Source organism: Somniosus microcephalus, chromosome 13 (genome assembly GCF_052327205.1).
Source record: "Somniosus microcephalus isolate GS21.2 chromosome 13, FLI_Smic_1.0, whole genome shotgun sequence".
In the NCBI taxonomy this organism is placed as follows: domain Eukaryota; kingdom Metazoa; phylum Chordata; class Chondrichthyes; order Squaliformes; family Somniosidae; genus Somniosus; species Somniosus microcephalus.
The window spans coordinates 104,444,138-104,469,545 of record NC_140999.1 but is presented as its reverse complement, the minus strand read 5'-3'; the positions used below and the strand labels follow the sequence as shown (position 1 = coordinate 104,469,545).

Genomic DNA, 25,408 nt, shown 5'->3' with positions numbered 1-25,408 from the left:
CCAGTGGCTCAGTTGGTAGCACTCTTGTCTCCGAGTCAGAAGGTTGTGGGTCCAAGTCTCACTCCAGAGACTTGAGCACAAAAGTCTAGGCCGACACTCCAGTGGAGTACTGATGTGCTGTCTTTTGGATGAGACATTAAAGCGAAGCGCCATCTGTCCTCTCAGGTGGATGGAGAAGATCCCTGGTGTCCTGGCCAATATTTATCCCTCAACCAACATCGCTAAAACAGATTATCTGGTCATTTTTTTTATAAAGGAAATGTGGCAGCCAATCTGCACACAGCTGTTTGTGGGAGCTTGCCGTGCCTACACTTCAAAGGTACTTCATTGGCTGTAAAGTGCTTTGGGATGTCCATAGGTCGAAAAAGGTGCCCTATAAATGCAAGTTCTTTGTTTCTATCACCCAAAGTGACACAGCATTCTGAAGAGTGGCTTTTGATTAAGAGATTGGCTGACACTGCTGCCTTTAATAATAAAAGATGAGCAGTACTTGTTTAGTTGAAGCACGCACACTGTGTGGAAGGACGGTATTTTGTACTCCTAAATCGTGCAGCACTCATGGCCAAAGAGGGTGTATAATGGGGGAGGCGCTTGCAGTGCGATCAGGAGATGGCTTTCGTGGCAGATTATCTTGGTTTTGCTCAGCTGCTGAGTGGTTTCATCCCGTTGCGCAACTGTGCAATAGACAAAAATTCTCCCTGCACTGCCGACACTGTTTATGGTCGGTATTTTTAAAAATTCATTTATGGGATGTGGGCGTCGCTGGCAAGGCCAGCATTTATTGCCCATCGCTAATTGCCCTCGAGAAGGTGATGGTAGGTGAGCCGCCTTCTTGAATCGCTGCAGTCCGTGTGGTGAAGGTACTCCCACAATGCTGTTAGGGAGTGTGTTCCAGGATTTTGACCCAGCGATGATGAAGGAACGGCCAATATACTTCCAAGTCAGGATGGTGTATGATTTGGAGGGAAACTTGGAGGTGATGGTGTTCCCATGAGCCTGCTGCCCTTGTGGTGGTAGAGGTCGCAGGTTTGGGAGGTGCTGTTGAATGGTGTAAGATGTCCTGACTTCAATCATTCCAAATGGAGGCCAGGCACAGGAAGAGAAATGAAACTATAAGGGCAGTAGGTCTAGTGTACCAGAGCTTCGTCACTTGCTGTATGGAACCTGGGATAACCCAGTCTCTTGATATTCTCTTGCTGGAGAACAAAGAGAGGAAACAGCAGTGAATCTGCGCTTCCTCAACATCCCATAATTGAGGAGCCAGTCATGGTGAGGAAGTCACCACAGTTACTGGTCTTACTCCACCATGGGGGCGAGCAAGCACACAGCAGTTAAACGGGTTGAACTACCGATGGTTTGCATTGGTCATGTCTATTACATCATGTACATGAAAAATTCCACACATACACAAAATAACTGTGCATCGCCTGCATTTGAGTCATGTACAACGTACTGCATTTCCCCAGACCCTTTGTATAAACGGCTCTGTGAAAAGTGTTATTCTCAACCAGATGCAGAGGTACATGACTAGCAGTGTGCTACTTGCACACAGATCGAAGCCACTCACCCGATCACAGCAAACAAGTCACATCTGAACTATAGCAAAAAAAAGCTCACCTTCTGGTGAAGAGACTCCACAAACCACTCATCTCCCATGAAGTTACAGGCCATGTCCACATCTCCATTATACACCAGGATCTGGTATTGCTGTCGTCAGAAACACAGCCAAATTGACACAGGAAAAAAACCCACTCAGATTAAAATTCAATTCAGAGAGATTGGAAAGTATCTGCATTCTAGGTCGACAGCCAGCAGGCAATAGTCACCGTAGATTCCAGAGATTTGAGCACATAATCTAGGCTGACACTCCAGTGCAGTGCTGAGGGAGTGCTGCACTGTCGGAGCTGCCGTCTTTCAGATGAGACGTTAAACCGAGGCCCTGTCTGCTATCTCAGGGGGACGCAGGAGATCTCCCCGGTGTCCTGACCAATATTTATCCCTCAACCAACATTAAAAAACAGATTAACTGGTCATTATCACATTGCTGTTTGTGGGAGCTTGCTGTGCGCAAATTGGCTGCCACGTTTCCTACATTACGACAGTGACTACACTTCAAAAAGTACTTCACTGGCTGTAAAACGCTTTGGACATCCTGAGGTGAAAGGCGCTCAAAGGGACCTGGGTGTCCTTGTACATGACTCACTGAAAGTGAATGTGCAGGTGCAACAAGCCATTAGGAAGGCAAATGGTATGCTGGCCTTCATTACAAGAGGATTTGAGTACAGGAGTAAAGAAGTCTTACTCCAATTATATAGGGCCTTGGTGAGACCATATCTGGAGTACTGTGTACAATTTTGGTCTCCTTACCTAAGGAAGGATATACTTGCCATAGAGGGAGTGCAACGAAGGTTCACGAGATTGATTCCTGGGATGGCGGGACTGTTGTATGAGAAGAGATTGAGTAAACTAGGCCTGTATTCTCTTGAATTCAGAAGAATGAGAGGGGATCTCATTGAAGCATACAAAATTATTACAGGGCTTGATAGGGTGGATGCTGGGAGAATGTTTCCCTCGGCTGGGGAGTCTAGAACCAGGGGCCACAGCCTCAGGATAAAGGGTAGGCCATTCAGGACAGAGGGTGGTGAATCTTTGGAATTCTCTACCCCAGAGAGCTGTGGAGGCTCAGTCATTGGGTATATTCAAAACAGAAGTCGATAGATTTCTGACTAGTAAGGGCATCAAGGGATATGGTGATAGGGCCGGTGAATGGAGTTGAGGCAGAAGATCAGCCATGATCTCATTGACTGGCGGAGCAGGCTCGAGGGGCTGAATGGCCTACTCCTGCTCCTATTTCTTATGTTCTTATGTCTCGGCTCACCCGAAGAATGGCCACTCGGGCTGGATACCAGGGGGCTTCCGGTGCCCATGGAACTGCATTCTGGTATGAGTGAGTGACGTCAGCAGAAAATGCTAACAATTTAGTGTGTTTTCTTAGAAAAAGGATTCAACATCACGGGAAAGTTGGCCCAGCCGATTGGAGCATCAAAATTCCAGGCCATGGGGAATTCCAATGTGCACCAAATTTCCAATCTTGACCATAAGGAGCTGCCAATCAGTGGTCAGGGAGGGAGAGCGGGCCACTGTTCTGGGGCCCCGATCAAACCGATCAGAAGGAGCTCACCCAGCCAGCCACTGGGCTATGAATAGTTCATGGCACAGGACAACAACCAGTAGAATCAAGCTTCACCTCCCTGCAACCCCAATCTGTGCTACAGGATTAAAGCGCGCACAATCTCGAGAAGTTAGTCACCGACTTGGAAGAAAACAGTGCAGTGGAAATAGCAATGTTTCAATTACCCTGGCGGCCAGTAGTTTCAGGTATTGATCCTTCATATCACTGTAGAGGGACCGATAAAACAGATTCACTATGGCACTACACAGGAACAAAAAAAAACACAAAGTAAGGCAGTGGTCATCGAACTTTTCCAAGAAGGACCCCCTTGCAAATACTGCCATATTCCCTGGGACCCTCCTGCAAATATAGACTCCCTGGGAAACCCTCCTTCCCATTTCAACTCCAGAAAGTAGGCATCAGCCATTCCAAGGAAAACTCTTGCTGAAAACATTTTTAATTAGTGTACAGCAACAGAAATAATGGGGGCAATTTTAACCTAACCCACACGTCGGGAAACTGAATGTATCGGTGCAACACTGCAATTACCCTAATGTGCCAGTCAATCACTAGAGAAAGAAAAGAGAATTCTCAAGGCACTGTGCTGGTCATACGTGGTACCACGAGCTACAGATGGACAGAGATCCAATGATGTCACGACCCTCCGGATACTCCTAGAGTCTGCAGGCCCCAGTTAAGGTCAGTTCAGCGAAGGTTAGTTCTGCTTTCCTACCAGACTTGGCCAATACCATTGAATGTCCGTTCATGTATCAGGAGGGTAAGACAAGCGTTGGACCATCAGCACCACACATCCTCCTCCAGATAGCTGCATGGTTGAATTCAGCATGATTGGCATCAATGATCTTCAGACGACAAGTCAGGGTGGTGGGGGGGGGGGCGGGTGTTGGAGGTAAAAAGCTGAATTCACCTGGAATAAGCAGCGTTGGGCGAGTTAGATGACATCACTTTGATATCAGCTCCAACAGTGGGGAAAAGGGTGAGGGGGGGACACCTGCCCGAGGGGGTGAGGGGGGGGGGGACACCTGCCCGAGGGGGTGAGGGGGGGGGACACCTGCCCGAGGGGGTGACGGGAGGGGACACCTGCCCGAGGGGGTGACGGGGGGGGACACCTGCCCGAGGGGGTGACGGGGGGGACACCTGCCCGAGGGGGTGAGGGGGGGGACACCTGCCCGAGGGGGTGACGGGGGGGACACCTGCCCGAGGGGGTGACGGGGGGGACACCTGCCCGAGGGGGTGAGGGGTACACCTGCCCGAGGGGGTGAGGGGGGGACACCTGCCCGAGGGGGTGAGGGGGGGGACACCTGCCCGAGGGGGTGAGGGGGGGGGACACCTGCCCGAGGGGGTGAGGGGGGGGGACACCTGCCCGAGGGGGTGAGGGGGGGGGACACCTGCCCGAGGGGGTGAGGGGGGGGGACACCTGCCCGAGGGGGTGAGGGGGGGGACACCTGCCCGAGGGGGTGAGGGGGGGGACACCTGCCCGAGGGGGTGAGGGGGGGGACACCTGCCCGAGGGGGTGAGGGGGGGGGACACCTGCCCGAGGGGGTGAGGGGGGGGGACACCTGCCCGAGGGGGTGAGGGGGGGGGACACCTGCCCGAGGGGGTGAGGGGGGGGGGACACCTGCCCGAGGGGGTGAGGGGGGGGGGACACCTGCCCGAGGGGGTGAGGGGGGGGGACACCTGCCCGAGGGGGTGAGGGGGGGGACACCTGCCCGAGGGGGTGAGGGGTACACCTGCCCGAGGGGGTGAGGGGCACAGCTGCCCGAGGGGGTGAGGGGGGGGACACCTGCCCGAGGGGGTGAGGGGGGGGACACCTGCCCGAGGGGGTGAGGGGTACACCTGCCCGAGGGGGGGAGGGGCACACCTGCCCGAGGGGGTGAGGGGCACAGCTGCCCGAGGGGGTGAGGGGCACACCTGCCCGAGGGGGTGAGGGGCACACCTGCCCGAGAGGGTGAGGGGCACACCTGCCCGAGGGGGTGAGGGGTACACCTGCCCGAGGGGGTGAGGGGTACAGCTGCCCGAGGGGGTGAGGGGTACACCTGCCCGAGGGGGTGAGGGGTACACCTGCCCGAGGGGGTGAGGGGTACACCTGCCCGAGGGGGTGAGGGGTACAGCTGCCCGAGGGGGTGAGGGGTACAGCTGCCCGAGGGGGTGAGGGGTACAGCTGCCCGAGGGGGTGAGGGGTACAGCTGCCCGAGGGGGTGAGGGGTACAGCTGCCCGAGGGGGTGAGGGGTACACCTGCCCGAGGGGGTGAGGGGTACACCTGCCCGAGGGGGTGAGGGGTACACCTGCCCGAGGGGGTGAGGGGTACACCTGCCCGAGGGGGTGAGGGGTACACCTGCCCGAGGGGGTGAGGGGTACACCTGCCCGAGGGGGTGAGGGGTACACCTGCCCGAGGGGGTGAGGGGTACACCTGCCCGAGGGGGTGAGGGGTACACCTGCCCGAGGGGGTGAGGGGTACACCTGCCCGAGGGGGTGAGGGGTACACCTGCCCGAGGGGGTGAGGGGTACACCTGCCCGAGGGGGTGAGGGGTACACCTGCCCGAGGGGGTGAGGGGTACAGCACACTGAGCAAATTCTCAGAAGAATTATTGGATGAATGGAGGACAGGGCATGCTACACATCTCACTATTTTAAAAAGCATTTGATAAGATCCCTCAGAAGTGACTGGTGACCAAGGTGAAAGCTTACAGGATCCAAGACAGCAGCTGTAAATTTGGATAAACAGCTAGTTAACTGCTGTTCCTGCTAACGATGGATACATTAGGATTAGCGGAGCCCCCCAGAAAGCTGACCTTGGCCCTCAACATTTTTGATTTGTGTCCCCAGTGTGTGTTCTGTAAAGTAAGGCTGTCAATGATGCTTTGTTTTGTGGGAAAAGGCCAATGCTAAAAAAAGTAGCGGTGACCACACAAAGCCAGATACAGCAGTGGACTAGACGTAACGGTGAAAAAGATTTGTGTGCATTACCTAATACTTGTATCATGGAGCAACAATTGTCAAGTCAAACAGAATAACAGGATGTGCAAGTAGATCCAGTGTTGGGAGGCAGGAGTGACACTTTATGAAGATTGGTGAAACTAGAAGGCGCAGTATAGTGTTAAGTATTCCCCATTCTTACAAGAGGATAGAAGCATTACAAAAAGATGATCATATCAGAATGTCTCATCCAGTGTGGCTGTGAGCACACTATCCATATACACGCCCATGTTCCACCCATAGTGTGAATATGAGCACACCATTTATACCATACACACAAATCACAGTGCCACTTGGCAAGTGCACCGTCTACAAAGACTCCATTCACAACTAGACTTTAGAATGGCTAATACTTTTGACATGACTCGCACTTTAGGGTAATTCATTAATGTTGTGTATGTACCTTTAAGAGAGAACTGTTTTACAGCTCCTGTATACTGTAGTACCGGCAGTGACCACACCTGTATATAAAGCCGGAGCAGGCTTCTGTACTTCAGTCGTGAGACTACTCTACTCTAGTAAACACCTGGTGATTGTTAAGTTACAGCCTCCGTGTGGTTCTTGGGGAAACATCCTATTTAAAGAATCACGGATCTAACAGTGGTGACGAGGTTGATTCGAATCTGCCTGCAACTCTGCATTTCCCGTCAAGGAGTCGCTCCGGGAGGACGGTGGAAGAAAGTTGAGGCCAGAAGCACGGGCGTCAACCACGAGCAACCACCCAGTCATCCGGCAGCAAGTGAACATCGCAGAAGTGGCTGTTGAGAGCCACGACGATCCAGCAACAGACTGGCAACAGGTGCAGCGCACACCCTTCCTGGACAGTGGCGGCGGGAGCCGACCGACGGCGTAGAAAAGTCGAACAGTGTCGATGGGGTAAGAGAGAGGGTGAAGAGCACAGGGCACGGCCGGGGGTTAAAGAACCGAGCGGCGTCGAGGAAAAACAAGGAGAGAGAGAGAGGGTAAAGCAGCAGCCGGGTTCAGGATCGAGCGACGGCAACGGGAAAGGCGCACAGGAGAACGCGCAGAGCACAGCCAGGGCTCAAGGGCTGAACCGCGTCCGCGGGGAGAAGGGAGAGCGCGGGAGACGCCATTGAGCCGCGGAGAAGAAGGGAGAGCGCGGGAGACGGCATTTTTTTTTGAAGCCGCAGCGGAGAAGTAGGGCGAGCGCGGGAAGGAAGGAAAGCGCGGAAGACGCCATTTTGTTCCAGCGGAGAAGAAGGGAGAGCGCGGGAGACGCCATTTAGACAGTTAAATTACACCCAGGGATGGCGAAGAATGGCAGTATCACGGCGTTCGACAATGAAGTCGAAGATTGGGCGACATATGTGGAATGCATTGAGGTGTACTGCAGGGCGAATGAAGTGCCAGATGCTAGGAAAGCACTGGTTTTGTTAAATTCCATGGGTGCAAAAACTTATGGCTCACTGCGAAACCTGATAACCCCAGAAAAGCCCGTGGAGAAGAATTTCGAAAGTATAGTAGAAATCCTGCAGGACCATTTAAGCCCCACACCGCTGCTGATAGCAGAAAGATTTAAGTTCCACAAAAGGAACCAGCATAAAGACGAAAGTAATGCCGAGTCCTTAACGGAACTGCGCAAGTTATCGAAACACTGCCAGTTTGGAGCGGGACTATCAGATACATTAAGGGACAAGTTTGTGTGTGGACTTCAAAGTGAAGGAACCCAGAAACGGCTTTTATCAGAAAAGGATCTTACGCTGGACAAGGCTTTCAGCATGGCAGTATCACACGAAGCAGCTGCATGGGGCGCTGCAGAGATACAACGGAGACCGCAAGAATACGGCACCAATGAAATGTCATATGGAGCAGGGAAGTGTTATCGCTGCGGCAGAACAACACACGATCAGAAGGATTGTTGGTTCAAGGACCAAGTGTGCAGACAGTGTGGAAAAACAGGACACATAGCAAGAGTCTGCAGGTCAGGGAAGAAAACCAACAGCAAGAAATCTCCACAGGAGAAGTACAAAAAGGTACATAAGGTGACGGAGAGTAGTTCAGATGAACAGGGAAATGATACAGACTCCAGAAGCAAGGAGCTGGGTTGTCTGAAACTACATAAGGTAACCAAAATGGAGGATCACCAGACTATCTGGGTCACACTCAAGATAGACGGAGTCCAAGTGAAAATGGAATTGGACACTGGATCAGCCCTAACGGTCATAAACCAAAGGGACTACAAGCGGCTATTTCCACATATACCCTTGAAAGCTACAGAGATTGTCTTGAAGACATACACGGGGCAAAAAGTCTACGCCAAAGGAAAAATAAGGGTGACAGTGATATACAAAGGCCAGGAAATACCTAAAATGGACCTATATGTATTGCCAGATGGAGGACTACCACTACTAGGACGTGAATGGATCCGGAAGATACAATTAGATTGGCATTCCATACAGGCACTGAAGGTTGAGGCCAAAAAGGATGACGACGCCACACCTGGACGACTGTCAAAAATGCTAACTGACGCACAAGAAGTGTTCCAGGAGGGACTCGGAACACTAAAAGGCATAACAGCAACGATTAAAATAGAGGAAAATGCAAGTCCAAAGTTTTTTTTTAAGGCCAGACCAGTGCCTTATGCGATCCGACCAGCCGTTGAAGCAGAGCTGGAAGGGTTGGAACGTTCAGGAGTACTGTCCAAAGTAGACTGGAGCGAGTGGGCTACACCCATCGTCCCTGTATTGAAGAGGTCGTTGAGTAATACGCCTGGGGAACCAAAGAAGGTCCACATCTGTGGGGATTTTAAGGTGGCAGTGAACCCAGTCCTTCACACGGTACAATATCCGCTTCCACGGATTGAGGATATTTTCGCCTCGCTATCTGGAGGTAAACGCTTCACCAAAATTGATCTGGCCCAGGCGTACTTGCAAATGGAGGTAGAAAAAGCCTCGAAACAATACCTCATGATCAACTCATAAAGGTCTCTATCAATACAACCGACTGGTGTTCAGGGTAGCATCGGCTCCGGCTATTTGGCAAAGGGCAATGGATTAAGTCCTGCAAGGGATTCCAGGGACCCAGTGTTATTTGGACGACATCCTGGTCACGGGCGAAAATGACAGTGATCACCTCGCCAACCTGGAGAAGGTGCTCACCAGATTAAAGGAATATGGGCTACGAGCTAATCGCCACAAGTGCGAGTTTTTCCAGAAGCAGATCTCGTATTGTGGCCACATTATTGATGAAGAAGGGTTACATAAGTCTCCTGAAAAGATTGAGGCAGTAGTCAAGGCTCCAGCACCGGAAAATGTGTCACAACTGAGGTCGTTCCTCGGGCTGGTAAACTACTACTGTTAGGGAATATAATATTTTAATAACATAGATTTTAATATGATTTAGCTTAAAAACTGAGAACAATGAAAGTGCTGATTTCGCTTAAAAACTGAGAACAATGAAAGTGCTGATCTAAGCTTAATACTGAAAGTGCTGATTTAGCTTAAACAGAGAAGAAAGGAATGATTGATGTACCAGAGATCCAATCAGTGTGATGTAGTTGAACCAACCATAGCTCTGCATGTATGCTGCTGAGCCAACAGTAATAAAGGGGGCGGGTACATCTGCTGCTGTATAAAAACCAGCCATTTTGAATATGATGTTAGTCGGATAAAGGAAGTCAAACAGTGTAAATCAAGTGATGCAATAAATCGACTATTTAAAACTTACCACCGGACTCGCAAACTTTAATTTTAGTGTGTTGACCTCAGATCAGTGTGGTCCACTGAAATTAATTACCTGATCTAACAACTACCATAAGTTCTTACCAAATTTGTCTACAGTACTACACCCACTGAATACCCTACTGCAAACGGGGGTACCATGGAAGTGGAATGACGAATGTAAACGAGCTTTCCAGAAGTGCAAAGCATTGATCACATCAAAAGAGGTGCTGGCCCATTTCAACCCAGCACTACCAATTCGTTTGGCATGTGATGCATCACCTTATGGTATTGGAGCGGTGCTGTCGCACAAATTCCCAGGCGGGTTGGAGAGGCCAGTAGCCTTTGCGTCTCGGTCACTAACCTCAGCCGAGCGCAACTACGCCCAGATCGACAGGGAGGCCCTCAGCCTAGTATGGGGAGTAAAAAAATTCAACCACTATCTGCATGGGCAGAAGTTCACCTTGCTGACTGACCACCAACCACTTGTCTCCATCTTTAATCCAAAGAAGGGCGTCTGGTGATGACTGCACAACGGTTACAAAGATGGTCCCTTTTTCTAGGGGCGAACCAATATGAAATAGAATATAAAGGCACGAAACAGCACGGAAACGCTGATGAACTAACCGACGAAAGGGGGCCAGAATCGCCTCCGCACCAAGAACAAGAACCTCAGGGAAGGCGCTATCCAGAAAGGATCAGGAAGCCGCCCCAAGACTGAATTTATAAATGGACTATTTTCAGTTAATGTTGCATGTTAAAAATGTTAATTGTTAAATGAATGTTATGGTACTGTTAATCTAAAAGGGGAGGAATTGTTGTGTATGTACCTTTAAGAGAGAACTGTTTTACAGCTCCTGTATACTGTAGTACCGGCAGTGACCACACCTGTATATAAAGCCGGAGCAGGCTTCTGTACTTCAGTCGTGAGACTGCTCTACTCTAGTAAACACCTGTTGATTGTTAAGTTACAGCCTCCGTGTAGTTCTTGGGGAAACATCCTATTTAAAGAATCACGGATCTAACAATGAACTGAATTGATCCTCACTATCTCAGGGACACAACTGATTGGGGGTGTAAGAGGGCTGGGTTCCAAACAAGCTCACACCTCCTTTGTCAAATCACAGCAGGAATGGGCTAGCACGAGGAATTCAACATTCACACTCTGAATTATGACGCAATTCTACGCGATAAATGTAAGAGACTGGATTTTACCTGCACATCTCCCATTTCTGCACAAAGTTTGGAATGTGCAGAGCCTTGCGCACTCTTGGGTCATTCAGGTAACTGCAGCAGGCAGTGGTGTTGGTGCACGGGGGGTCAAGACGGATGTTTCTGTGGCCCTGATATATATCTTGCAGTTTCTAGAAAAAATACACCAGAGGTGAACACACCGAGACAACAGAGAAAACAATCACCGCTGAGAAAAGGTCGGTCTGCAGGAAAAGCTCCATTAACTACATCGCACAAGGGGACACACAGAAAGTTCGCTGGGTCCCAGTGTGTGGCATGGGTCAGATCATTCCCAACTTCCACCAACTTGGAGAAATGGACTCACCCTCACTATTTTTAAATGGGCACACCTACCAGGTACTGGACGGAATCAATCCCACGGTAGTTCAGTATCCCAAACTAATTTCCATTGTATTCCTAAAGAATTTAATGCAACATTTCTCTCCATTTTGAGCAGAATCAAAAGTAAAACACTAAATAATCTGATGGACCGGAGCCTTTAACTGAAGATGGATCCGACAGGAGTTAGACAGAGCTAGATCAAAAATTCCTGAGGACATGGAGGATGCAGAAAGTGAAATGAAACTATTTGCAGCAGCCCTGTACAGACTGGGAATACCTGAAATGAACTGGTGCAGTCCCGCACAGACTGGGAATACCCGTAATGGACTGGAGCAGCCCTGCAGAGACTGGGAATACCTGTAATGGACTGGAGCAGCCCTGCAGAGACTGGGAATACCTGTAATGGACTGGAGCAGCCCTGCAGAGACTGGGAATACCGGCAATGGACTGGAGCAGCCCTGCAGAGACTGGGAATACCGGCAATGGACTGGAGCAGCCCTGCAGAGACTGGGAATACCGGCAATGGACTGGAGCAGCCCTGCAGAGACTGGGAATACCTGTAATGGACTGGAGCAGCCCTGCAGAGACTGGGAATACCTGTAATGGACTGGAGCAGCCCTGCAGAGACTGGGAATACCTGTAATGGACTGGAGCAACCCTGCAGAGACTGGGAATACCGGCAATGGACTGGAGCAGCCCTGCAGAGACTGGGAATACCGGCAATGGACTGGAGCAGCCCTGCAGAGACTGGGAATACCGGCAATGGACTGGAGCAGCCCTGCAGAGACTGGGAATACCTGTAATGGACTGGAGCAGCCCTGCAGAGACTGGGAATACCTGTAATGAACTAGAGCAGCCCTGCAGAGACTGGGAATACCTGTAATGGACTGGAGCAGCCCTGCAGAGACTGGGAATACCTGTAATGGACTGGAGCAGCCCTGTATAGACTGGGAATACCGGCAATGGACTGGAGCAGCCCTGCAGAGACTGGGAATACCAGCAATGGACTGGAGTAGCCCTGAAAGGAAGAAAGAGTAATCAACCAGGTTTCAGCATGCAGTAATCCTGGTAGAAAATGCACTTCTACAGAAATTGATGGATCATAAAATCAGGCTCCGACATGACTTATTGTGTGGCTGAATACTCACTATCTTGGCTCACACTTGAGCACCCACTTGGGTTAGATACTGAAGTGATGCGACCAAGAGTCAGCACCTTCAGGAGAGGAGGACACTTGCTGATTGGGAAATACTTCAGATACATGAACTGGACTCAGTTCAAATGGTAAAATCTGAAGGATGGTTGAGTTATATATCGATTCCTTGAGTGATTACCACAGTCACCCTATTACTAATTTTAATTCAAAGTCAGAATAAGGAAACAATGGCTATCATTTTCCTTACATAAAAGGCCCACATTTACTTTCTTGTAGCACTTCCACTTTCTCTATTCATTTAATTAAACTTATTTATGGAACCAACTTTCAAATGGGACATCCCAAGGTGCTTCATAGGACCAGCGGGCATCGAGCGGAAATAAGGGGTCAGTTAGCGGAAGGGTCAAACACAGGCTAAAGGAAAGCTTTAGGGAGGTTTTCAAAGAAGGGGAGGGATAGCCAGTTAGGGGGAAGTGGGAGACTTGCAGAACAGACGATGCGGATGTACTGGAACAGAGGGCTACAAGACGGCAGAGGTAGAGTGGAGCAAGACCATGAAGCGATTTGCAGATAAGGATTTCGAAGACAACGCACTGGGCGACATGAAGTTACAGAAGGTCAGTGCGTGGGTCTTAGTACCCAGATCATTCCAGTGAGTTCTGGATGAGTTGGAGTTTGTGCAAGGTGGAACTGAGGAAGAGAAGTCAAGCAGGAAAACATTGGAGAAAAGTTAAACCAGGGAGGTGGCAAAGGCATGATTGAGGGTCTCAGTGGAAACGGGGTGGGGGGGGAAAGAGGTATAGTTGCATAGGCAGGTGATGTTGCAAGTAGCCAGTCACTAAGTTGGACAGGACAGAGGTTGCGTACTTGCAGGTGCAGTTGAGCAAACAAATGGGGAGGGTGATGCAGTCAGTACCCAAGGTGTGAAGATTCTGGTGGGAGCCAAAGAGATGGCTTCTGTCTCGCTGGTGTTGCGCTGGAGAAAGTTCTTGTTTGTCCAGAATTGTGTGTCAGGAAGTACAGCACTATAATTATTCATTTGTTCTCGGGTCATTTCTCCCTCTGATAGAAGGTCACATCACAAAATCTGCCACCTCCACATTAAAAAAATTCTTTTCCTCCCTGATCTTCACTTCCTATTCTAAAAACACCACCTACGTGTTCTGTCACGATACACTTCACCCTTTCCCATTAACTGCTGCACTTTACAATCCTCCCTCTCTCGCCATAGGTACATTGCTATGTGCCAGTGTCGTTGGCTCCCGATGAGTTGGTGTTGCCGGCAGCAATGCCAAACTTGGCAGGTTTGCCATGGCTGAAAGGATCCCGGCACAATATGAAAGCGGCTTTTACTCCCGCTGGCTCAGGTTCTGTCGTGCCCGGCCTGAATGCTTCCATTTCTCCTATAAAATATATATTTATAAAACTGTTCTTGTTAAAAGCACACTGGGAGAGGGTGAAAGTGGACATGTACGGAGATACGAAACAAGCGGCATCACATTGGCCAGCAGTTACAAGGCCCACCCGATTGTCAGACCCATTGACTTCAACAGAACTGAACATCGTGCAGGGCGCATCACGGATGATTCCGCCTGTTTTGCATCTCCATCCCCGCCCAGTTTCACCCCCACTGTTTCTTTCCCCCATTCTATTGTCTTATTTTACTTCAAATGGTGGAATCTGCTCGTATGACCCTCTGATCTTGCTCGACAGCTGATTGAGATGCACAGCCCACAGCTGACTCACATGCTGACTGCTGCTTTAGATCAGATCCGCTGGAGCTAGCTGCTACACCGAGCTGGTCCACAGCTGACCTTAGACTCAACTTCAAAAGTACGCTTTCAATTTTTCCCACTCCATTCCTGATAGGCAAACATTGGCCATTGGTGAGCCTGTTAGCTACCTCGTACATTACTTCATATTAACACCTGCACTTGTTAATTTTCTTTGGTTTCTATTTGATTTCTACCCCCACCCCCCCCAACCTACCAAAAGCCATGGGGGCATAAAGGCCAAACTTAGTGCCCCTACTGCAGGCAAGTAGAGATAAGCTAACACAGTGGATACCAGGAAATCAAATCCGAGACCTTCCTTGCCTATATGGGACAGGTCCACATGAGGCAGTGCCACTACAACCTGTGCACTATCAGGGAGCACTGTCTGAATAGAATCACTCTGCACAAGGCCATTTTTATTTGTTTTACTACCAGATTCACCTTCATATCCACTGCAAAGAAGAACAAGGAACGGGGACTCTTGTGCATCCCTCACGCCCTTCGCCCCACCATTGGTGGCTGTGCCTTCAGCTGTCTAGGCCCCAAGCTCTGAAATTCCCTCCCGAAACCTCTCCGCCTCGCTCTCCTCCTTTAAGACGCTCTTCAACCAAGCCTTTGGTCACCTGTCCTAATATCATCTTAGGTGGCTCGGTGTCAATTTTATTGTCTGATAACGCTCGTGAAGTGCCTTGGGGAATTCTACCAAGTTAAAGGTGCTATATAAATGCAAATTGTTGTTGAATTATAAATCTGGCCATCACCTTTAGGAAAAGATTAAACGAGTTTACCTTCCGCCACCACAGACTCATTTCGTTTTTGGGGAACAGGATTCCCAAATCACTGATAACCAGCTGCTTCTGGTTCTCATCAAAGCTGTGAAAGATGAAAGAACAGAGAGTCACTCGTTGGTTTAAATATTTGGCTCTTAACGTATTTTCTCCCTCTCTCATGTAACCCTTGCCTTGCTTATAGACAGTAACCCCAAGGGACAATGCAGGCATCTGCTGTTCTTCACTGACCAACTGCGATGGGAGGTGTGAACAGCTGAATGGTTGGCCTTGGTCAAGGGTGTCAGCAGGCATACACACAGCGTAGTTTTATTTAAAAGGAATTATACTCTGGGGGAGGAGGGGAGTGGCTCCCAACGACAATTGCGGGCCACAAGCAATACAGGGGAGTGCTAAAAGTAGCAGGAAGAAAGAAAGAACTTGCATTTATATAGCTCCTTTCATCACCAGGGCGTCCCAAAGTGTTTTAGAGTCAATTACTTTTGAAGTGTAGTCACTGTTGCAACACAGGAAACGCGGCAGCCAATTTGCACACAGCAAATAATGACCAAATCTATATAATAATGTTGGTTGAGGGATAAATATTAGCCCGGGAGAACTCCCCTGCTCTTCTTCAAAATAGTGCTGTGGGATCTTTTACGTCCACCCGAGAGGGCAGGCCTTGGTTTAACATCTCATCTTAAAGACAGCACCTCCGACAGTGCAGCACTCCCTTAGTGCTGTGGTATAGTATCAGCCTGGGATTTTTGTGCTCCAGTCTCTGGAGTGGGACTTGAACCTGCAACCTCTGCCTCAGAGACGAGGGTGCTATCCGAGCCATGGCTGACACCCCCTCACATACCTGCCCATAGTGTACAGCAGATGATCAGGTCTTCTTTAGTCCGATCTCAATAACCTCTAGTCCACAACCTTAGCAATCTGCCGGCCAAAACTTTGTTGAGCTGATTCAGGGCAAGATTTTATAAACTGGCTCCCCTAGTTTATACCATCAAATCTGACTCACTTACCTCCCCCCACCACCACCCAAACCACCCATTACTGAATCATAGATCCGTGCAAAACCGGGGCAAAATTCTGTTTAAAATGATAAAAGGTTTTGATAGGATAGATACAGAGTAACTATTTCCTCAGGTAGGGGAATCCAGAACAAGGGGGAATAAACTTCAAATTAGAGCCAGGCCGTTCAGGAGTGAAATCAGGAAACACTTTTTCCACAAAAAGGATAGTGGAAATCTGGGATTCTCTCCCCCAAAAGGCTGGGGGTCAATTGAAATTTCCAAAACTGAGATTGATAGATTTTTGTTAGGCAAGGATATCAAGGGATATGGGGCAAAGGCAGGTAAATGGGGTTGAATTACAGATCAGCCATGGTCTGAATGACAGAACAGGCTTGAGGGGCTGAATGGCCTACTCCTGTTCCCACGTTCCTCCAGATAGTATAACCGGCCAGAGATTCCTCAGGAACACTGGTCTACCGGAATATTAACTGAAGTGGCAACAATACAAAAACAGTTCGTTATTTGAGAAAAAAGTGAAAAAGATGGAGAGTACCACTTAGGCAGTCCCTCGGAACCGAGGATGACTTGCTTCCACACTAAATGAGTCCAATGCGGGGCCTACAGTCTCGGTCACAGGTGGGGCAGACGGTGGTTGAAGGGGTGGGTGGGTGGGGTGCTGCTTGGGTTGACGTGCGCTCCTTGTGCTGCCTGCGCTTGGCTTCCGATTGCTCTCGGCGAAGAGACTCGAGGTGTTCCCGGATGCTTCTCCTCCACTTTGTGCGGTCTTGGGCCAGGGATTCCCAGGTGTCGGTGGTGATGTTACACTTTTTCAAGGAGGCTTTGAGGGTGTCCTTGAAACGTTTCCTCTGCCCACCTGGGGCTCGCTTGCCGTGCCGGAGCTCCGAGTAGAGCGCTTGTTTTGGGAGTCTCGTATCGGGCATGCGGACAATGTGACCCATCCATCGGAGCTGATTGAGCATGGTCAAAGCTTCGATGCTGGGGATGTTGGCCTGAGCAAGAACACTGACAGTGGTGCGCCTATCCTGCCAATGGAGAGTACCACAGAAGTAAGGAGGAAGACAAGGACAAAAAAAAAGACAAAAGAATGAGAGAATTGGGAAGGAAAGGGGAGACAGAATTTGGGTTTGTCCCTTGAACATTGCCACAGAAGGGATCCATTATATTATATTACACTGCTACATGGCATTATGATCCTGTCATTATAAAATAATGGAAATCTGAGAAAACAATTTCAGGTTTAGCTAATCACCAAATTGGAACCTTGACATTTTCAACCTTTGCAATTGCCCTTTGCTTGACCTCAGTTGTTTACAACCAAATGCCATTGCCTGGATTTTCTCATTCAGAGCAGTGGTGTTGAAATGGACAAGCCAGGTCAGCAGCCAAACAGCACAACCATGCTCCAAGACCCTGGACTACCCACTAGCAATGCCACGACAGATCAGCTAGTTTATACAAAAAACAGAGGGGATATTTTAACCTCTTCCCAGCCAGGCAGAAACCGGGCGGGCAGATGGGCAGTTAAAATGCCCCTTGCGACTCACCCATCCGGTCCCGCAGCCTTCCCGTGAGGACCAATATTAACCTGCTGGGTTGGTTTTTGGCAGGCGATCAGGCTCTGATGTCATCGGGGCCCGACTGCAATTATAACCCAGGCCTTGCCAGGCCAAACCTGTCAGGAAGAGGAGCCGGAGCCAGAAGAGGTCCTAAAAGGCAAGTTTCTTTACCTTATTTTTGTTTCCATGTGAGCCGGGAGAAACAAGAATGCACCTCTGGGCCCCACAAGGAAACCTTGGACCTTGACTGCCCCTGGTTTCCCCCACCCCTTCCAAGTCCACCCCCAGCCACTGCCCACCACTTACCTTAACGCTGGGGACATTTATTTTCACCAACCAGAATCTCACTCTCGCCCGCCTGCCAGCCAGCTAGCTCACGCTTTCCGCAGGGAGTCGGGTGAGAGACTGACGGCAGGTATGTAGATGAAGCCTGGGACATAATCTTCCTGATCTCCCCTCCTCCTCCGTCCCACTGTCCATTAAAATCGCCCCCCACCCCAGTCCCAATAGTCACCAAACACCAAATCTTTCAATGGCAGCACCCTGCCTGCATCCCCTACCTCGAGTCCTGCCCCAACTATTCCTTACCGGATTTCGCCAGGCACTCCTCCGACACAATCGGCATACAGGTTGTACGCATTCAGGCCCGATTGCCACACAATGTGCAACACCTCTTTAACCTGGAAAGCAAAGACTTTGTAACCTCCTTAACTTAAATACTGTGTTGCAGTTCATGTGAACAAAATTAATGAACACCCCGTGCCAGTAAGGTTATTAGATTCCAACATGCTTATTATACTGTGTGCACTTCCTCCCTCCCTGATTCATCCCTTTGAGATGCCAGCTAATCTCAAGCAGCCATATCACCATAGGTGTGGGGCAGTCAGAGCTGCAGACAACCACAGGCAGCATTACTATTTGATAGTGATTTAATAACCGGAAATATAGCCAAGGCAAGGAAGTAATACTTAACTTTTATAAATCACTGGTTAGGCCTCAGCTGGAGTATTGTATCCAATTCTGGGTTCCACACTTTAAGAAGGATGTCAAGACCTTAGATAGTGCAGAGATTTACTAGACTGATTCTAGGGATGAGTGACTTCAGTTATGTGGAGTGACTGGAACCAGGGTTTTTTTCTAACTCAAGTCCTCTGTCACCATGGAGCAGCCTTGGGGTCTTTCTCTGCTCAGACTTCAGGAGCTTGGATGTTTCCCTTGGGCTTTTGTGACCAGAAGTGAATGCAGTACAGTCTACTCCTCCGTCTGCCTTAACCTAACCACTACCCCACAACCCGCCTTAACCCAACCACTACCCCCAGACCTGCCTTAACCCAACCACTACCCCACAACCCGCCTTAACCCAACCACTACCCCACAACCCGCCTTAACCCAACCACTACCCCACAACCCGCCTTAACCCAACCACTACCCCCTGACCTGCCTTAACCCAACCACTACCCCCTGACCTGCCTTAACCCAACCACTACCCCACAACCCGCCTTAACCCAACCACTACCCCCTGACCTGCCTTAACCCAACCACTACCCCACAACCCGCCTTAACCCAAACACTACCCCACAACCCGCCTTAACCCAACCACTACCCCACGACCCGCCTTAACCCAACCACTACCCCACAACCCGCCTTAACCCAACCACTACCCCACAACCCGCCTTAACCCAACCACTACCCCACGACCCGCCTTAACCCAACCACTACCCCACGACCCGCCTTAACCCAACCACTACCCCCTGACCTGCCTTAACCCAACCACTACCCCACAACCCGCCTTAACCCAACCACTACCCCACGACCCGCCTTAACCCAACCACTACCCCACGACCCGCCTTAACCCAACCACTACCCCACAACCCGCCTTAACCCAACCACTACCCCACAACCCGCCTTAACCCAACCACTACCCCACGACCCGCCTTAACCCAACCACTACCCCACGACCCGCCTTAACCCAACCACTACCCCACGACCCGCCTTAACCCAACCACTACCCCCTGACCTGCCTTAACCCAACCACTACCCCACAACCCGCCTTAACCCAACCACTACCCCACAACCCGCCTTAACCCAACCACTACCCCACAACCCGCCTTAACCCAACCACTACCCCACAACCCGCCTTAACCCAACCACTACCCCACGACCCGCCTTAACCCAACCACTACCCCACGACCCGCCTTAACCCAACCACTACCCCACGACCCGCCTTAACCCAACCACTACCCCACGACCCGCCTTAACCCAACCACTACCCCACGACCCGCCTTAACCCAACCACTACCCCACGACCCGCCTTAACCCAACCACTACCCCACGACCCGCCTTAACCCAACCACTACCCCACGACCCGCCTTAACCCAACCACTACCCCACGACCCGCCTTAACCCAACCACTACCCCACGACCCGCCTTAACCCAACCACTACCCCACGACCCGCCTTAACCCAACCACTACCCCACGACCCGCCTTAACCCAACCACTACCCCACGACCCGCCTTAACCCAACCACTACCCCACAACCCGCCTTAACCCAACCACTACCCCACAACCCGCCTTAACCCAACCACTACCCCACGACCCGCCTTAACCCAACAACTACCCCACAACCCGCCTTAACCCAACCACTACCCCAAGACCCGCCTTAACCCAACCACTACCCCACAACCCGCCTTAACCAAACCACTACCCCACGACCCGCCTTAACCCAACCACTACCCCACGACCCGCCTTAACCCAACCACTACCCCACAACCCGCCTTAACCCAACCACTACCCCACGACCCGCCTTAACCCAACCACTACCCCACAACCCGCCTTAACCCAACCACTACCCCACGACCCGCCTTCACTCAACCACTACCCCACAACCCGCCTTAACCCAACCACTACCCCACGACCCGCCTTCACTCAACCACTACCCCCCCGACCCACCTTAACCCAACCACTACCCCACGACCCACCTTAACCCAACCACTACCCCTCGACCCACCTTAACCCAACCACTACCCCCCGACCCGCCTTAACCCAACCACTGCCCCCCGACCCGCCTTAACCCAACCACTACCCCCCGACCCACCTTAACCCAACCACTACCCCACAACCCGCCTTAACCCAACCACTACCCCTCGACCCACCTAAACCCAACCACTACCCCCCGACCCACCTTAACCCAACCACTACCCCCCGACCCGCCTTAACCCAACCACTACCGCTCGACCCTCCTTAACCCAACCACTACCCCACGACCCACCTTAACCCAACCACTACCCCACGACCCGCCTTAACCCAACAACTACCCCATGACCCACCTTAACCCAACCACTACCCCCCGACCCACCTTAACCCAACCACTACCCCACGACCCGCCTTAACCCAACCACTACCCCCCGACCCGCCTTAACCCAACCACTACCCCCCCCGACCCGCCTTAACCCAACCACTACCCCCCGGCCCGCCTTAACCCAACCACTACCCCCCGACCCGCCTTAACCCAACCACTACCCCCCGACCCACCTTAACCCAACCACTACCCCCCGGCCCGCCTTAACCCAACCACTACCCCCCGACCCGCCTTAACCCAACCACTACCCCCCGACCCACCTTAACCCAACCACTACCCCCCCGGCCCGCCTTAACCCAACCACTACCCCCCGACCCGCCTTAACCCAACCACTACCCCCCGACCCGCCTTAACCCAACCACTACCCCCCGACCCACCTTAACCCAACCACTACCCCCCGGCCCGCCTTAACCCAACCACTACCCCCCGACCCGCCTTAACCCAACCACTACCCCTCGACCCACCTTACCCCAACCACTGCCCCACAACCCACCTTAACCCAACCACTACCCCCTGACCCACCTTAACCCAACCACTACCCCCTGACCCACCTTAACCCAACCACTACCCCCCGACCCACCTTAACCCAACCACTACCCCATGACCCACCTTAACCCAACCACTACCCCCTGACCCGCCTTAACCCAACCACTACCCCCCGACCCACCTTTACCCAACCACTACCCCACGACCAGCCTTAACCCAACCACTACCCCCCGACCCACCTTAACCCAACCACTACCCCATGACCAGCCTTAACCCAACCACTACCCCCCGACCCACCTTAACCCAACCACTACCCCCCGACCCACCTTAACCCAACCACTACCCCACGACCAGCCTTAACCCAACCACTATCCCTCGACCCACCTTAACCCAACCATTACCCCACGACCAGCCTTAACCCAACCACTACCCCACAACCCGCCTTAACCCAACCACTACCCCATGACCCACCTTAACCCAACCACTACCCCATGACCCACCTTAACCCAACCACTACCCCCCGACCCACCTTAACCCAACCACTACCCCACGACCAGCCTTAACCCAACCACTACCCCCCGACCCACCTTAACCCAACCACTACCAGCCTTAATCCAACCACTACCCCACAACCCGCCTTAACCCAACCACTACCCCCCGACCCAGCTTAACCCAACCACTACCCCATGACCAGCCTTAACCCAACCACTACCCCACGACCAGCCTTAACCCAACCACTACCCCCCGACCCGCCTTAACCCAACCACTACCCCTTGACCCAGCTTAACTCAACCACTACCCCTCGACCCACCTTAACCCAACCACTACCCCGCGACCCGCCTTAACCCGACCACTACCCCCCAAACCCGCCTCTCCTACTCAGTTCAACCTTGTCCTGCAATATCAGCCTTGACCCTTCATCCACGTTTCACACTAAAATTGCTGCAGTAGGTTCATTCACAACAGTTACAAATTTATCAGGCCGAGAACCACAGAAAAGTGACAGAGTGTGAGGGCATGCAATAAATAGAATCATAGAATGGTTACATCACAGGAGGCCATTTGTCCCGTCGAGCCCGTGCCGGCTCTCTGCAAGAGCACTTCAGCTAGTTCCACTCCCCCGTCCTTTCCCCGTAACCCTGCAAATTTTATTCCTTCTAGTGCTTATCCAACTCCTCTTGGAAGCCACGATTGAATCTGCCTCCACCACCTTTCAGGCAGTGCATTCCAGATCCTAACCACTCGCTGCTTGGAAAATTTTTCTCATGTCACCTTTGATTCTTTTACCAATCACCTTAAATCTGTGTCCTCTTGTTCTCGACCCTTCTGCCAATGGGAACAGTTTCTCTCTATCTACTCTGTCTAGACCTCTCATGATTTTGAACACCTCTATCAAATCTCCTCGCAATCTTCTCTGCTCTAATGAGAACAACCCCAACTTCACCAGTCCATCCACGTAACTGAAGTCCCTCATCCCTGGAATCATTCTTGTAAATCTTTTCTGCACCTTCTCTAAGGCCTTAAGATCCTTCCTAAAGTGTGGTGCCCAGAATTGGACACAATACTCCAGTTGAGACCGAACCAGTGTTTTATACAGGTTCATCATAATTTCCATGCTTTTGTACTCTATGCCTCTATTTATGAAGCCCAGGATCCCATAAGTTTTTTTAACCGCTTTCTCAACCTGCCCTGCCACCTTCAACAATTTGTGCACATATACCCCAGGTCTCTCTGTTCGTGCACCACCTTTAGGATTGTACCCTTCAGTTTATATTGCCCCTCCTCGTTCTTCCTACCAAAATGTATCACTTCGCACTTTTCTGCGCTAATTCCATCTGCCATGTGTCCGCCCATTTCACCAGCCTGTCTATGTCTTCTTGAAGTCTATCACTATCCTCCTCACTATTCACAATACTTTCAAATTTTGTGTGATCTGCAAATGTTGAAATTGTGTCCTGTACACCCAAGTCCAAGTCATTAATATATATCAAGAACAGCAGTGGTCCTAGTACCGACCCCTGGGGAACACCACTGTATACCTTCCTCCAGTCTGAAAAACAACCGTTCACCTGTCTCTGTTTCCTCTCACTTAGCCAATTTCATATCCAGGCTGTCACTGTCCCTTTTATTCCATGGGCTTCAACTTTGCTGGCAAGCCTATTATGTGGCACTTTATCAAATATGAGGGGTTTTGATAGAGTAAATAAGGAGAATTTTTTTTAACACACGGGTTGTGATGATCTGGAATGCACTGCCTAAAGGATTCAATAATAACTTTCAGAAGGGAACTGGATACATACTTGAAAAGGAAAAATTTGCAGGGCTACGGGGAAAGAGCAGGGGGAGTGGGGTTAATTGGAGAGCTCTTTCAATGGTCCAGCACAGTCACCATGGTCGAATGGCATAGAAACATAGAAGATAGGAGCAGGAGTAGGCCATTCGGCCCCTCGAGCCTGCTCCGCCATTCAATGCGATCATGGCTGATCATCCAAATTCAGTACCCGGTCCCTGCTTTCTCCCCATACCCCTTGATCCCTTTAGCCTTGAGAAATATATCCAACTTCTTGAATATATTTAATGAACTGGCCTCCACTGCCTTCTGTGGTAGAGAATTCCACAGGTTCACCACTCTGGGTGAAGAAATTCCTAATTTCTGTCCTAAATGGCCTACTCTTTATCCTTAGACTGTGTCCCCTGGTTCTGGACTCCCCGACCATCGGGAACATCCTTCCTGCATCTAGTCTGTCCAGTCCTGTCAGAATTTTATAAGTTTCAATGAGATCACCTCTCATTCTTCTAAACTCCAGCGAGTACAAGCCCAATCGACCCAATCTCTCCTCATACGTCATTCCTGCCATCCCAGGTATCAGCCTGGTGAATCTTCGCTGAACTCCTTCCATGGCAAGAACATCCTTCCTCAGATAAGGCGACCAAAACTGCACACAATACTCAAGATGTGGTCTCACCAAGGCCCTGTACAACTGCAGCAAGACATCCTTGTTCCTGTACTCAAACCCTCTCGCTACGAAGGCCAACATACCATTTGCCTTCTTAACCGCCTGCTGCACCTGCATGCTTACCTTCAGCGACTGGTGCACAAGGACACCCAGGTCTCGTTGCACTTCCCCTTCTCCCAATCTATTGCCATTTAGATAATAATCTGCCTTCTTGTTTTTGCCACCAAAGTGGATAACCTCACATTTATCCACGTTATATTGCATTTGCCATGTTTCTGCCCAATCACCCAACATGTCCAAATCATCCTGGAGTTTCTCGACATCCTCCTCACAGCACACACGCCCACCCAGCTTTGTGTCGTCTGCAAATTTGGAGATATTACATCTAGTTCCCTTGTCTAGATCATTAATATATAGTGTGAATAGCTGGGGTCCAAGGACCAATCCCTGCGGTACCCCACTAGTCACTGCCTGCCACTCGGAAAAAGAGCCGTTTATTCCAACTCTTTGCTTTCTGTCTGCCAACCAGTTCTCTATCCAAGTCAATACCTTGCCCCCAATCCCATGTGCCTTAACTTTACACGCTAATCTCTTATGCGGGACCTTATCGAAGGTCTTCTGAAAGTCCAGATACACCACATCCACTGGTTCTCCCTTATCTATTTTACCAGTTACATCCTCAAAAAATTCCAGTAGATTAGTCAAGCACGATTTACCTTTTGTGAATCCATGTTGACTTTGTCCGATCCTGTCACTGTTTTCCAAGTGCTCTGCTATTACATCTTTTATAATGGACTCTAGCATTTTCCCCACTACCGATGTCAGGCTTACCGGTCTGTAATCCCCCGTTTTCTCTCTACCACCTTTTTTGAATAGTGGGGTAACAT

At 50.7% G+C, this 25,408-nt stretch overlaps 1 protein-coding gene across 2 annotated transcripts in view; it reads right to left on the bottom strand.

Moving 5' to 3' along the window:
• ctsa (cathepsin A) overlaps positions 1-25,408 on the bottom strand; it is an 84,386-nt gene that overhangs the window by 12,568 nt on the left and 46,410 nt on the right. The window contains exons 9-13 of one of the 2 annotated variants that reach the window (XM_086005163.1): positions 18,308-18,399; positions 15,145-15,229; positions 11,066-11,214; positions 3,358-3,433; positions 1,618-1,707 (exon numbers count right to left, since the gene is read on the bottom strand). In XM_086005163.1, the coding sequence (XP_085861289.1) occupies positions 1,618-1,707; positions 3,358-3,433; positions 11,066-11,214; positions 15,145-15,229; positions 18,308-18,399 (492 nt within the window). The remainder of the gene's footprint in view (positions 1-1,617; positions 1,708-3,357; positions 3,434-11,065; positions 11,215-15,144; positions 15,230-18,307; positions 18,400-25,408) is intronic. The other variant, XM_086005164.1, reaches the window with a different exon arrangement.